Source organism: Eutrigla gurnardus (genome assembly GCF_963514095.1).
Source record: "Eutrigla gurnardus genome assembly, chromosome: 4".
In the NCBI taxonomy this organism is placed as follows: domain Eukaryota; kingdom Metazoa; phylum Chordata; class Actinopteri; order Perciformes; family Triglidae; genus Eutrigla; species Eutrigla gurnardus.
Window position 1 is genome coordinate 14,796,438 of NC_139918.1, and position 15,670 is coordinate 14,812,107.

At 39.4% G+C, this 15,670-nt stretch overlaps 2 protein-coding genes and 1 long non-coding RNA gene across 22 annotated transcripts in view; all 3 read right to left on the reverse strand.

Moving 5' to 3' along the window:
• Positions 1–946: 946 nt before the first annotated feature.
• On the reverse strand, positions 947–10,515 carry LOC311012021 (acyl-coenzyme A thioesterase 1-like). Of its 3 annotated transcripts, none has more exons than XM_084007283.1 (4): positions 10,368–10,515; positions 2,646–3,107; positions 2,333–2,535; positions 947–2,198 (listed from the first exon to the last, which is right to left on the reverse strand). In XM_084007283.1, exons 2-4 carry the CDS (start codon positions 3,100–3,102, stop codon positions 1,590–1,592), a joined length of 1,269 nt encoding a protein of 422 aa, XP_083863409.1. In that variant the 5' UTR covers positions 3,103–3,107; positions 10,368–10,515; the 3' UTR covers positions 947–1,589. The 3 variants fall into 3 exon arrangements, with proteins under 3 accessions (XP_083863409.1, XP_083863411.1, XP_083863410.1); XM_084007285.1 differs by lacking the exon at positions 10,368–10,515 and adding an exon at positions 4,439–4,675 and having other exon boundaries at positions 2,646–3,104; XM_084007284.1 differs by lacking the exon at positions 10,368–10,515 and adding an exon at positions 4,439–4,674.
• On the reverse strand, positions 7,424–8,959 carry LOC311012655. The gene is made up of 3 exons (XR_014597058.1): positions 8,425–8,959; positions 8,269–8,345; positions 7,424–7,749 (listed from the first exon to the last, which is right to left on the reverse strand). It is a non-coding gene; the product is annotated as an uncharacterized lncRNA (long non-coding RNA).
• A 1,823-nt stretch (positions 10,516–12,338) lies between the features above and the next one.
• svilb (supervillin b) overlaps positions 12,339–15,670 on the reverse strand; it is a 43,934-nt gene continuing 40,602 nt past the window's right edge. For 17 of the 18 annotated variants that reach the window (XM_084008535.1, XM_084008538.1, XM_084008539.1 and 14 more), the window contains one exon: positions 12,339–13,170. In XM_084008535.1, the coding sequence (XP_083864661.1) occupies positions 13,084–13,170 (87 nt within the window). In that variant the 3' untranslated portion in view covers positions 12,339–13,083. Of the gene's footprint in view, positions 13,171–15,119; positions 15,142–15,670 lie in introns of all 18 variants that reach the window. The other variant, XM_084008547.1, reaches the window with a different exon arrangement.

Genomic DNA, 15,670 nt, shown 5'->3' on the forward strand with positions numbered 1-15,670 from the left:
GTCCAGCGTACCTTGGTGTTGTTGCAAACGGTGTCAGAGACTCTGGCTGTCGGTGCATCAGTTTGTCCCGCACCACTTTCGGGTTGAGTGGTTGCATGAAGCAGTATTACAAGCTGCATTGTTCTGTCCCTCAGGGAACCTGCAGATGTTCCAGCAGGGATCAGTTGATTGAAACTTCTCGTAACGGAGTTTCCTGGCGCTGATTTCTTCCTTTCTCCTCTGCTGCTGCTGCAGGAGCCGCGGTTTCTGCAGCCTCGGGTGCAGAAAACGCTGCGGGTCCTGTGACACTGTCTTCTTGACCCACGTATGTGTCGAAGAGTTTCCTCGCGGCTTTGGTGACTAACGTGCCCGCAACTAAACCGAGAATTATGATGGGCATGTTGCTGTGAGGATTAGTGTGGATGTGAGGAGAACTGGATGAGCTGTTCAGTGTGTCTCTGCTTGTCAGAACGTTGCTTTATAGGCAGGCGAGCTGGACCTGGCTTTGATGTCAGTGACGTAAGCATTCCATCAAAGGCATGCCACGTCACAAAGTAATGACTCTCAGTAATCGAACCGATTACCCCCCCCCCCCCCCCCCCCCCCACCTTGGACTTTGAAGTTCATGCCCATTGTTTTCTTTGTTTGTTTGTTTCCTCAACAATGGCCGCGTTTCCCAGATTCGTTAAGAAGCTCTTAAGTGCGTAGACCTTCTTAGGAGCGCTCTTAAGAACGCTCCGTTTCCCAGAGTCGCTCTTAGCTTAAGAAGATCTTTCACTAAGAAGCCTTTAAGATCGAGCTGACCCACTCTTAACAGCCTTCTTAAATGCTCAGTGATCAAGCCGCGTCAGGGAAATTTACATCCTCCACTTTTCGAAATAATAAAACAATTCTCAAATGCGTTGAAATGCGCTGTTGAAATGCGCTCATAGCTGCGGACCACTGGCGCAAGAAACATAGGCGAATATAAGGCGAGAGAAGAAAAACAACTTTTATTGAACAACACGTTTAAGTCTTCCACACACATCTGCATATATGAGTTTATAGTCGGCCTACATAAAAAACAAAGTAAAAAAAGCCAAAGTCCGCGCGTGTGAGAAACACGCTGGCTGCAATACAGCACATTCTCGCTGCGAACCAACAGCGTCGCCGTGCGTGAAGCCAGACGCTTTACAGAAATGCATACGTGCGTCAGCAATTCTCCCCACTGGACGTGCTGTCAGACCGGGCTGGTGAGGCAAAGTACCGGCTGCCCCGTGCGGAGATCCAACGGCTGATCTTTCTGGTGTCTCCACACATCCAGAGAGCAACCCGCTGCAATTTTGCCCTCAGCCCGGAGGTGCAGCTCCTGGCTGCGCTGCGTTTTTACGCAGTGGGGAGCTTCCTGGAGGTGGTGGGGGACGGCAAGGCATCGGTGTCACGGAGTGTGCCAGCTGTGACTCCGATTCTCCTGCGCCACGCCCGGACCCACATAAACATTTAGATTTAGATTTAGCATTTAGATTTAGATTTAACATTGAGTTATAGATTTAACATTTAGATAATTATTTACCGTGAAGTGATTGGTGATTCATCTGATTATCTTGCATATCATGAGACTTTATTTGTGTCTATAGTTTAGCTTTAGTCTGTGTAGCATCACAGCTCAGGTGAGTTCTGAAGAACTCCTGGATCTTCTTCCACATGAGGACTTCAGCTGCAGCGTGGGACTCGGGCTCACCCCCCCACAGGACCGGCTTGCCTATAACCCCATGAAGACTGGAGGGGCAGTAGGGTCCATAAGGGGGCTCGAGATAATGCCCCGCTCTGGGGTAACACACGCTCTCGAAGTTGTCCTTCCCATGACGCTGCAGTCTCTCCACCATCATCTCCATGTAAGCCTTGCTGTCCCAGTTGAGGTCGTCCTCCGAGGCCACAAAGAGGAAACGTCCCTCGGCTCGTTCAATGGGGACCACGGTGGCCTGGTTCTCCTCTGCCAGAGGATTATGGAGAGCATTCTTGACAATGATGGCCCCTGACTCGGTGGGAATTATCTTGCTGATGTCCGCCTGTAACGCAGGGAGGACTTGGCTCTTCTTATAGTAGAGGGGAAGGAGTGTGTTGGCAGAGCAGCCGTTGATCCACACTACGGCATCAACATCTGGCAGGAAGGAGGCCATCGAAAGTGCAACATCTCCACTTTTTGAAAGGGATATTACACCAACACCTTTACTGCCCACCTGTGCAAAAACAAACAGACAAACTGTTGACATTTTTCCAATTTCAGCACATGAAGTCATGGTATGACAAATATGTGGCAGACAGACAAACCACCGAGATTCAGAAGAATTCGGATTGTATCATTCAAACTCACCACATCTTGTTTTTTGAGAAACTCTACTGCTTCTTCAAAAGAATCCAGATGGACCTCTTTGATGTTCGTCGCCATGTCATCATGTCTGTACAGCGCTACAGTCAGAACTACAAATCCACGGCTGGCCAGCAGAGAGGCCCTTTTCTCCGACACACCTCCCCCAAAAGTGTACAAATCCAACACGGCGGGGAACGGACCTCCTCCTGGATCAGAAGACACATGAGAACACGACGCAAAATCAAAATAACGCCAGCATTTTCCTTTTAACTTTACACATTCAATTATTTGAATTGTGAAAGAGACATGGACCAACCGGGGGGAGTAAACAGGACTCCACGAATGTTCCCCTCTTTGACGGGCCGCCGGCTGACCCCATCTCCCATCAGCAGCCTCTCATTGGTCGCCTCAGCCAGCACCCTGCCCTCCCTCTCCTCCTCGTGCACGGAGAAGTTCACCACGTGGGGGTTCAGTGAATTGGTTTTCTGAAACCTTTTGTGCAAGGTGTCTGTCCTCATGGACCACAGCAGACCCATGGGTTGGACCCCGGTGTAGCTCCCACTGAGAGAGGGGTCTCTCTGCAGGTCGATCTGCCCGCTCCCATCAGCCTTGTAGGTGGCCGAGGAGCTGAACGCGGCTCCCTTCTCGTCAGTGGATCTGGCTCTCATGGTGACCACCTGCCTGGACCTCAGCCCGGTCACCTTCACCTGAACGGCCTCGTCGTACATGCATCTGGCACTCGGCAGCAGCCTCAGTCTGACCTGGGACGACATCTCTTCTGAAACACGGAAAAAAGCTCATGAAATGCAATGTGTTACAGGTCTAGAGGCTGGTACCACAGTAGAATAGTACAATCTGCAGAATCCAGAAAGGAATCAGCAACAATGAAGACACAGAACGTTCGCTTCGTCCTCCTGATTGGCCCAATTTCAATGTCCCGTTAAATCATTGAGGGTTTAGGGCTGTCCTACTGTCAAATCATCAGGTGCACGAGGGCTCGACTTTTTGAGCTCTTTATGTCCACTTTCTGTCAGTCAGCATCAATGCTGGCCTTGCCTGAGAGAATTACCCACAGTTCATATCGTGTGAAACATGGGGTTACCAGGGGAAGCCTGGAGAACTTAAAAAAACAAAGAGGATGGCACATGAGCAGCATATTTTACACGGAAACATTAACATCAAAAAATTCATATGGCACATAAAACACTTGAAATCATAGGAACAGGAGCATTAGGCTTCACACCTGGTTAATCCATCAACCATTTCTTTTAATTTTGCTTATTGAAGTCGTTTTAACTGAACCAAGTAAATACATTTGACAATTGCATCTCGTCTGGGATGATTAGAGCCTGGGAGATGTTCAGAACAGGCTGTCAGAAAAATAACATAACGATCTACACCTAGATGTGTTGTTTTTGGGTCATCAAAGTATAATGTGTAACAATGCCGTCCCATTTGTATTGCCCATTTCAAGCCCTCTCCTCCGCTCACACTCAACCATTTACCAGGTGACTTTAAGTCCCCGAGGGTTCTGGGTTTATGGCTTTAGGGGGGACATTGAGATCGGGCCATACTGGAATGGAGAGGGATCAAGAGTTCAAGGATGTAGGTCAAATTCCACTGGCAACAATAAGGCCCAGACCTTGTGTGGGCCTCCTGAGTACAGCAATAGTAATAAGAAAATGATATTTGGTTGCAGAATGAATTAAAATCATGACTAAGCTCAGTGGAATGTTGGAGTTTATATGCCATCTTGTGGCAAAAGAGACTAATGACAGTTGTGCATGAGTAAGTACATACATTTGTACTTTTACTTGAATAGTATTACTACTGGTGGAAGAGAGTACCTCATCCACCACTGTAGCTTATTTATATCTTATCTATATTTATATGAGCGAAACTTGTGTTTTAAGGCGTTCGTATCTAGTTTAGGATCAGCTGCACTCTTTTAAAACGCATGTAAAGTTTCAAGTCTAATCCTTCCGTTTTCATGGCACCCTTGGGTGAGCCTGAAACCGCTAACCCTGAATTCTCCCTTCAAGTAAGCCGAACACTCGCACGCGCTGCAGAAACGTCACGAGAAGCCTCAACAAGTATAACGTCACTTACCTTCATGAAAGCATAGTCCCGTGTCGTCAGACTGCGGTCAGACTGCGGTCAAACCAGCCGACATTTAAATCTCCGTTGTCAAGCCAGCCGACACTAAAATGGAAGTGCCCCCATATACTCACATTGACGGTAGACGCATGCAGATTGCCCAGATCGGGAGCGAGCGTCGAACTTTACAAAGTTAGCGGAAGGAACCAACAGCGACAACTTCCGGTTTCAAAATAAAAGCTAAACAAATCGTATATTAAAAGAAGCAAATAACAACTTCCGGTTTCAAAATGAAGCCAAACAAACTGTATAAGAAGCAAATATATTTTTATATATGAATTTGAGTTTTTATTCACATTAATTACAAACATATTGTCTGTCTCTTCACAGGAAATTGGCACTTCATTGTGAGGAAATTCTTCATTATGTGTGTTGCTGAAAAGATAATTTAACATTTTTTTCAGAAAATGCCTGGTAGATTTGTGTTCAGGACATCTCTGACTACATACATACTGGAAATCAAGCATTCTTACTGTACCAATGTGGAGAAATTCAAGTATAAAAGTCCCATATTTATACCTGGAGAATTGCATATTTGCCCATATTTGAGCTTCTGTAAAAACAATTTTCTCAATAATTCCTGGCTATGGGTGGTATATTTGACTTCTACACATAATTGACTACAAGTATGTTTAATATGAAGCATTTTTACTGAACAAATGTGGATAAATTCAAGTATAAATGTCCCATATTTATACCTGAGATTGCATCTTTGCCCATATTTGAGCTACTGTAAAAACACTTTGCTCAATAATTCCTGGCTATGGGTGGTATATTTGACTTCTACACATAGAGGACTACAACTATACTTTAAATCAAGCATTTTTACTGTAGCAATGTGGAGAAATTCAACAACAAAGTCCCATATTTATACCTGAGATTGCATCTTTGCCCATATTTGAGCTACTGTAAAAACACTTTGCTCAATAATTCCTGGCTATGGGTGGTAAATTTGACTTCTACACATAATTGACTACAAGTATGTTTAATATTAAGCATTTTTACTGTACCAATGTGGAGAAATTAAAGTATAAAATTCCCATATTTATACCTGAGATTGCATCTTTGCCCATATTTGAGCTACTGTAAAAACATTTTGCTCAATAATTCCTGGCTATGGGTGGTATTTTTGACTTCTACACATAGAGGACTACAACTATACTTTAAATCAAGCATTTTAACTGTAGCAATGTGGAGAAATTCAAATATAAATGTCCCATATTTATACCTGAGATTGCATCTTTGACCATATTTGAGCTACTGTAAAAACACTTTGCTCAATAATTCCTGGCTATGGGTGGTATATTTGACTTCTACACATAATTGACTACAAGTATGTTTAATATTAAGCATTTTTACTGTACCAATGTGGAGAAATTCAAGTATAAAATTCACATATTTATACATGCAGATTGCATATTTTACCACATTTGAGCTACTGTAAAAATACTTTTCTCAATAATTCCAGAATGACACTGATTGATTTGAGTTGAGGACATCTCTGACTACACACATACTGAAAATCAAGCATTTTTACTGTACCAATTAAGAGAAATTACAAAGTAAAAGTCCTACATTTAACGAATAATAGGTATATTTCTGAATATTTGGGGTGCTATAAGAATACTTTTCTCAATAATTCCAGAATGACACTGATTGATTTGAGTTGAGGACATCTCTGATTACATACATACCAAAAATCAAGCATTTTTACTGTACCAATTAAGAGAAATTACAAAGTAAAAGTCCTACATTTAACGAATAACAGGTAGAGGTAGGAATGTTTGAGGTGATATAAAAATACTTTTCTCAATAATTCCAGAATGACACTGATTGATTTGAGTTGAGGACATCTCTGACTACATACATACCAAAAATCAAGCATTTTTACTGTACCAATTAAGAGAAATTACAAAGTAAAAGTCCTACATTTAACGAATAATAGGTATATTTCTGAATATTTGGGGTGCTATAAGAATACTTTTCTCAATAATTCCAGAATGACACTGATTGATTTGAGTTGAGGACATCTCTGATTACATACATACCAAAAATCAAGCATTTTTACTGTACCAATTAAGAGAAATTACAAAGTAAAAGTCCTACATTTAACGAATAACAGGTAGAGGTAGGAATATTTGAGGTGCTATAAAAATACTTTTCTCAATAATTCCAGAATGACACTGATTGATTTGAGTTGAGGACATCTCTGACTACATACATACCAAAAATCAAGCATTTTTACTGTACCAATTAAGAGAAATTACAAAGTAAAAGTCCTACATTTAACGAATAATAGGTATATTTCTGAATATTTGGGGTGCTATAAGAATACTTTTCTCAATAATTCCAGAATGACACTGATTGATTTGAGTTGAGGACATCTCTGATTACATACATACCAAAAATCAAGCATTTTTACTGTACCAATTAAGAGAAATTACAAAGTAAAAGTCCTACATTTAACGAATAACAGGTAGAGGTAGGAATATTTGAGGTGCTATAAAAATACTTTTCTCAATAATTCCAGAATGACACTGATTGATTTGAGTTGAGGACATCTCTGACTACATACATACCAAAAATCAAGCATTTTTACTGTACCAATTAAGAGAAATTACAAAGTAAAAGTCCTACATTTAACGAATAATAGGTATATTTCTGAATATTTGGGGTGCTATAAGAATACTTTTCTCAATAATTCCAGAATGATACTGATTGATTTGTGTTGAGGACATCTCTGACTACACACATACTGAAAATCAAGCATTCTTACTGTGCCAATTAAGAGAAATTACAAATTAAATGGCCTACATTCACATTGATGAATAGTTTGTATATATTCCAATAATTCCAGAATAAAACTGAATGTGTCAAATTGAATTATCACAAACTGTTCACATAAAATCTTGTTGAAATTCCTTAAAACACGTTTAATTCACAGAATTTCTCAACAAGAATTTGACACAAAAGGTGCAGGGGGCTGTCAGAAGCATTATTATATAGTGAACAAATGAACAAACAAATAAATAAAAACAATAGTTCCCTGCAGTGTTATAAAGTAAAAATAAGGCCACTACTCCATGTGCATACACAGAAAAAAGTGTATCATAGGGGGAAAAAATAGGTTGTACACACTGTTTATCGATTCGTTACAGACACAGACAGCAATTCCACTCAGTAGTACTCATATTTGTAACTTGCGCTGGGTCCATCTGCAGGCACTGGACGTGAAACCAACGGGAACAGCTGTCACACTGAATCTGAAAAAGACCAAATTAGAAGTTTCACCACAAAAGCCAGTTTTATACAGTTTTTAGAGTGTTAATACACTTTTAAAACGTTCGATTGCTGTTTTCATAAAGTATCAACTCCTAATATAAACTGCACGTTCTGTAATAATTGAATTGTAAGAAAAGCTCATAATGTAATAATCAGCATACAATTTAAGAAAACAAAGAGAGCATAACATACAAACTGTTGTGCATTATTGAATAAGAATTTTGTCACAAGATGATTCATCAACTTGGGACTGATTGATGAAAATGTACTCAAGACCAAACTGTAACGGTTGTAATTTATATTAACCTGCCAAGGCACTAAGGGCATATGCCAAATGAGGAAGGTACTGAGTGGCATGCTGCTGATAATATCAAGGAGCTACTTTCTGTTGCACGTTATTTCCCATCTCTCTGCCCTCGTTTCATGTTTTCCTTATTGTCTCTCAAAAACAATTTACAAATGCACAAACAAACAATGACAAGAATAAAATTATAACTTACCCAGTTAGTGAAGGCAGGCCCTGGACCCGGTGGTTTTTTCGTTGAACACATGGCACAGTTGTTATCCATGTCAAACACTAACATAAAAATATATATTTTAGATCTTGATTACTACAGTACAATATCACAATATAACTATGAAAAGTTCTTACTCACCTGAGGCTACAAGTATTTGCAGCGCCAAGCGTTTACGCTGATGTTTAATGTAGGACTTTTACTTTGTAATTTCTCTTAATTGGTACAGTAAAAATGCTTGATTTTTGGTATGTATGTAGTCAGAGATGTCCTCAACTCAAATCAATCAGTGTCATTCTGGAATTATTGAGCAAAGTCTTTTTACAGTAGCTCAAATCTGGTCAAATATGCAATCTGCATGTATAAATATGGGAATTTTATACTTGAATTTCTCCACATTGGTACAGTAAAAATGCTTCATATTAAACATACTTGTAGTCAATTATGTGTAGAAGTCAAATATACCACCCATAGCCAGGAATTATTGAGCAAAGTGTTTTTACAGTAGCTCAAATATGGGCAAAAATGCAATCTCCAGGTATAAATATGGGACTTTGTTGTTGAATTTCTCCACATTGGTACAGTAGAAAGGCTTGATTTAAAGTATAGTTGTAGTCCTCTATGTGTAGAAGTCAAATATACCACCCATAGCCAGGAATTATTGAGCAAAATGTTTTTACAGTAGCTCAAATATGGTCAAAGATGCTATCTCAGGTATAAATATGGGACATTTATACTTGAATTTCTCCACATTGGTTCAGTAAAAATGCTTAATATTAAACATACTTGTAGTCAATTATGTGTAGAAGTCAAATATACCACCCATAGCTAGGAATTATTGAGCAAAATGTTTTTACAGTAGCTCAAATATGGTCAAAGATGCTATCTCAGGTATAAATATGGGACATTTATACTTGAATTTATCCACATTTGTTCAGTAAAAATGCTTAATATTAAACATACTTGTAGTCAATTATGTGTAGAAGTCAAATATACCACCCATAGCTAGGAATTATTGAGCAAAATGTTTTTACAGTAGCTCAAATATGGTCAAAGATGCTATCTCAGGTATAAATATGGGACATTTATACTTGAATTTCTCCACATTGGTACAGTAAAAATGCTTGATTTAAAGTATAGTTGTAGTCCTCTATGTGTAGAAGTCAAATATACCACCCATAGCCAGGAATTATTGAGCAAAGTGTTTTTACAGTAGCTCAAATATGGGCAAAAATGCAATCTCCAGGTATAAATATGGGACTTTGTTGTTGAATTTCTCCACATTGCTACAGTAAAAATGCTTGATTTAAAGTATAGTTGTAGTCCTCTGTGTAGAAGTCAAATATACCACCCATAGCCAGGAATTATTGAGCAAAATCTTTTTACAGTAGCTCAAATATGGGCAAATATGCAATTCTCCAGGTATAAATATGGGACTTTTATACTTGAATTTCTCCACATTGGTTTTCAGCAACACACATAATGAAGAATTTCCTCACAATGAAGTGCCAATTTCCTGTGAAGAGACATAGACAATATGTTTGTAGTTAATGTGAATAAAAACTCAAATTCATATATAAAAATATATTTGCTTCTTATACAGTTTGTTTGGCTTCATTTTGAAACCGGAAGTTGTTATTTGCTTCTTTTAATATACGATTTGTTTAGCTTTTATTTTGAAACCGGAAGTTGTCGCTGTTGGTTCCTTCCGCTAACTTTGTAAAGTTCGACGCTCGCTCCCGATCTGGGCAATCTGCATGCGTCTACCGTCAATGTGAGTATATGGGGGCACTTCCATTTTAGTGTCGGCTGGCTTGACAACGGAGATTTAAGTGTCGGCTGGCTTGACCGCAGTGTCGTACGACACTGCACTAATAGTCAGACTTCGGACCCTGAACTGAGGCTCAAAAGTCCTGTGTTTTGTTTGTTTGTCCCTGCTGTTTTTAAAATGTGCTTAATAAATAAAGCTTAACTATGCATTAAAATGCCATAAGCACCACTCCATTAACAAACTACACCGTGTACTAAAGCATGGAGTAAACCGGCTCCTCGTCTCGTCTGCCCACCAACAGACCGGTTCTTACCTTAGCAGTTTAATCCCTTTGGCACAGCTCCTGTTGTTTTAAACCTGCTAATATAAAGTTCTGCTTCAACGCTTCAAAACCGGCCGGTTCCGGACTTCCTTACGACTAGTGGACGAGTAGAGTCGGACTCCGTTCTCACGAAAGCAGTTCTGCGGGGACTCACAGTACGTAGAGCTACCGCATATAGCCAGTAGAGGCGCTAGTGGACCAGGGGACTAAACACCATAGAACAAGACGGGCTTGTCTGCACCTTGCCAGACGGTCTGAACCCATTATTCCTGTATTGTAAAATAATCATCTGAAACAATGCAGACGCAGGGCAGAGTAACAGAGAGCTCCTCCATGCAGCAAATAGACACTTTATTGTGTGGCAACATGGAGCACTGGGACCGGATCACAGAGACTCCCAGTTGCTGTGTCTGGAGGATATGGGATCGCGACCCAGATCCACCTGGACTATGTAAATATTTCATCCCAAACAGAGTGTAGTGAATACAGTATTTTGTTTAATACCAATGTGTATTCCTTGTTCTGCATGACCTAAATTGGTTGAATAAAAAAATCTTTAAAATCTTCAAGGCAGTTCCTTATTTGCAGTTTGAATTTACATTTGGCAGAGATCTGCACCCCGCCGAGTCCACCTTTCAGGTTTCATGTGTGCAGAATGTTTTTACGGGTGTCATTTGGTTCCTATGTTGAGACTACAATGTCTTCACTGTGTTAAATATTAGCAGTGACTGAAGTTAGGCTACGAGGGATGTTGGTGATGTGTGGATGTGCAAGACCTTTTAGTGATAATCACAATACGAAACAAAGATAATCATACTCCAAGTTTAGACATTCTGTAATCTACATTTCCACTGCAAATTATGTTTTTGTTGGGGATTTTTGTTTTTGCTTCAGTATAATGTCTTCTTTCAGACTAGTAGAAAGAAAGATCAAAAATATACACTGAGGTGTTTATTACATATTGTCTATGTAGATTTTTCCTAAATTCCCCTAAAGTTAGCATTAGATAATGACTCACTTGGATATTTGGACAGATCAGAAAATATGTAATACAAAAAATGATTGTCTTAATATAAATAATCAATTGGGGGAAATGTGATGTGAATGGGATTTTGCAATCCATATCTTTAAAGGCAGTTTTTTCTAAATTGTTTTTTCTCAGAGTCAAAACTCTCCACATCAGCTGTGCTTACATCCAACGCTTCCAGTTTCATCTATATTCTGAAGGTTTTTACAGAGGGGTTTGCTCATACATCATTCATAACCAGATACCAAACATTTTATTCCTAAAAACATGTTTTTTAATGCCTGTTGGTGGTATTTTCTGATTAATGGAGATATAAAGTTCCCTCTGTGAAGTCCTTTGACTCTGAAATGTCAACAAAATGAAACAATAATTTGAACCTGCAGGGTTCTGGATATGAAAGATAATGCCTATGTGCATATTTAAACATACATTCTCATCAAACTTGTAAATACAAAAAAGCTTTAATATAAGTTATAAATTATGGTATTAAATATCTATTAGTTATTACTTACAACTGGAGTGTAAATAATTGTGTTTTTGTCTCCAGTGATGGAAGAAGTATTCAGATATATTAGTTATTAGGTAAAAGTAGCACAAACACAGTGTATACAGTCTGTTGCAACTAAAAATACTGCATTGAAGTAAAAGTACAAACATAATAGCATCAAAATATACTTTAAATATCAAAAGTAAACAGAACATTTCGATATAAGATCTATTATAACTATCGATGCATCATATAATGTAACACTTGATTTATATTTTGTATTAACAATCTGAGTCTGCAAGGTAACAAACATTTCCAAATAAATGTAGGGGAGTAAAAAGTACAACACACCCTTTTAAGTACCTCAACATTCTACATAAGTAGAGTACTTTGCAGTTATACAACCATGTAAATGTGTGAAGCAGGAGACACAGAGGGACACGCGGTCTGAGTTGAGCATCACTGTGATTTAATTCACTATGTCTTATATCACAAAGAAAGTCTTTAAAAATGCAGACTAGAATTTCTGTATATAAACTGTACACAAAAAGCAAGGCACTATACATTCGGAGCTGCTGTTTTCTCTTCCTCGTAGGTCAAACCTTTTTAAAATGTCTCAGTCATCGAGTCATCGAGCAGTTTAACACGCCAGTTCCCTACGTGGCCTGACAGCATCCAGACACTGGAGACAGAACAACCCAAAACAACAACTTTCCTCACAACATCTGACGTGATGGGTCTTTACAAAGCTACATATACACAAACGTTACACACACACACACACAAACATTATATACAACCGCACACACGCACACATACACGACCGCAGCATGGCACCCCGACAACAAGCGTCCTAGTGTGCACGTTCTCAATCCTACGTCCACGAGTGGCGACTTGGGTGTTTGGAGGCGAAGCCAAATACACACAGACACCATGTATGAACAAAGCGAGGTGTTTTTATCCTTCTCTTAAACCGCCTGGAGTTCACTTTGTTAACGTAATGACAAAGCTGAAAGGTAAAACACGACTAGAAGCAAGGCGAGTGCATCTCCAGGCTCATCCTTCATGTACGTTTCCTCCTGATTCAGATACTTTTCTATCCCCATGTCCTCGCCACCAAAACAGCTTCATTCCCTGTGTCTCCGACTCCGACTTCTTCTTTAATCCACGTCCATCGTCGATTCAAACCTTCTTTAAAACAGTCCTTTGGCCTTCTTTAAGTTCACTTGCTTCCATCCTGGTAAACCTTCATATTCCTCTCTCGTCATATCCAAAGCTTTCTGCAGTCGGAGAGAGAGACATGCAGTTAATTGATCAGGAAGATCACGGCAAATTCAAAAAGTCTTGGTGTTTTTCCTGGAACTGATGATAGCTGTGAAGCCGTCAACCATACTTAAGAAAAAATGACATTTTAAGGTCTGTAGAAATGTATTTTATAGCAACTGAAATAAGCTGTAATTATTTCAAATTGCAGTAAATGTCGTTGACTTCTATCAAAGTGAGGATTTTTATGTTAAATAGCCTTTTTAAAAATGTTTCTAGATGTCAACAAATTGGACAAATTATCTCTCCACCAAGTAACATTCAGCCTCAAACACGGGGTTCGTACAGCTTTTTAAGATTAAAATTCAAGCTATTTCATGGATCCTTAACCAAAAATGTCCAGGCTTCAAAGTCGTCATCATCACATCTAAATTGTTGCAATAAATTCTACTATGAAAAAACAGGTTATAGAATTCCACTATCCCTGCAGAAATCAATGTTTATGCTTTTTACCAGCTGTTGATATTAACTTTGATCGTATGTTTTGATTGTGATAACTGAATGTATTAGGTATCAGGTATTAGAAGTGTTTTTGGTTTGCATGAATGATGTGCTGATGCAACAACAGATTGTGAATACATCATCTGAATAAATGGATAATAGAATTATAAATGAATTCAAGCCTATTTCCTAACCTTGAAAACATTAATTCAAATTAAGAAGACGATCCCTGTGAATAAATTTAACAAAAGTGAATTCTTGTTTCTCTCTCTGTTAGATTTCAATTCTAAAATGAAGTTTCAGATTATTCATATTAAAGGTATAATATGCAACAATTTGGATTCATCTGTTAATTCACAGTTTATGTAATAAATCACTATTTAGTCAATACTGGGCTATTAAGACTGACTGACTGTCACGGTAGTAACAAAGTCACGCTCGCCGGGTTCTTACAAGGACAGCTCAGTTGTTTCACGTTTTTCACGCCTCCATTTTGTGCTCCAAAGACAGACAGTGAGTCAGACTGCAGTGCAGCTGATGGTGAATCATAAGTACAGAGGAGAGGGTCTCAGGTGGAAGGTGTGTGTGTGTGTGTGTGTGTGTGTGTGTGTGTGTGTGAAGGGAAGAGTGTCGGCAGCAGAGTAGTGTGGTGTAGTCGTGTACAGACACCTTGCAAAGAGGAGAAGAAAGGAACCATGGCTGCACAATTAAATGTTAATTCAATTATCACAACACTATTAATTTGACAAAAGTGTTCAAACGCCTCATTAACAACCTCAGTGCATATTAAGCAGGCGTGTTAAAAACTGCTGAATCTACGCCGATCATCCAGGGTGATACTCAAAGACATTTCTGCAATAAAAAAATGTAAAAAAGAAATGATAATGTATGAGATAAAGTCAAGTTGTTGACTTGCTGTTGCTGCAACTATCATCGAATCAGTTAATCAGTTTGTCTATAAAAGTCCCCAGAGTCTAAAGTAAACAAAATCATCTGAGTTTGTGTTGTTTCACTGAACAAAACTGTCATTAAAAGTCAGACCAGACTGACTAAAGAAGAACATTCCTCACATTGGAGAAGCAAACAATGACTGATTGCTGATTAACTTTCGGTCAATAATTTTGAGTTTCTATTTTGATCCTTCTGAGCAGGAATGGGGTCTACGTTTGTTATCTGCTGTGTGAAGAAGCTGAAGTGCTAAATCCTTTGTGACCGCGGCCGAGACGAAGGACTCGACAAACTGTAATCTCTAACGGAGCAATCGGGAGGATCTCTTCAGACGCAATCGTGCAGCCAAGCGCGAAACTTTCCCCCTCAACCGGCGGCGCTCGGGAGTGAAACAGGAGTGAAGTGAGTTTTCAAAGCACAGAAAGACAAAAGGAAAAGAAAGAAAAACACAGTGGTGACGTGCTGGAAAGGACAGGTCGCCTGAATGCTGGTGAATCACACGAGGGGCTTTTCTTACCTGCATCCACCTACAACTTGGTCTGCAAAGTGAGAGTTAGATGGAGTTAGGATGAGTGGCATGAACGAGGAGATGTAGAGGAAAAATCCACCTTTGAATACCAGTTTATGCATGAGCTACGATCAACTTGAATATGAAGGACTCCTGTTGCGTTTGATGTACTCAGTCTGCCTCATTATGATGGAGAATGTTAAGTCAGATAACTAAGAAACCCACCACTGAATAATAAACTCTCACCATCAGACAGTGGTAATAACATGGGGAAATGAAATTATTATCTCCACCTCCTTTCCCAAATCCTGGGCTTCCATCTTTTATTCTTTCCTCTCTAAATTGCTTTCGGGAGGTTTGGATGGAGGTGACAGTCTGGCCGGCTTCTCCTGATTAGACCTCTGGCTCAGGCTGACCCTCATCCCTCACAACCGATGCATTGCCAGTGCATTTATAATTTGCCACATGGCTCTTTGCCATCTGACACAAAAAAGAAATCTAATTTGATTTCAACCAGGTAGATATTACTATGTTTGTATGTATGTTTTCATATTTTTGTT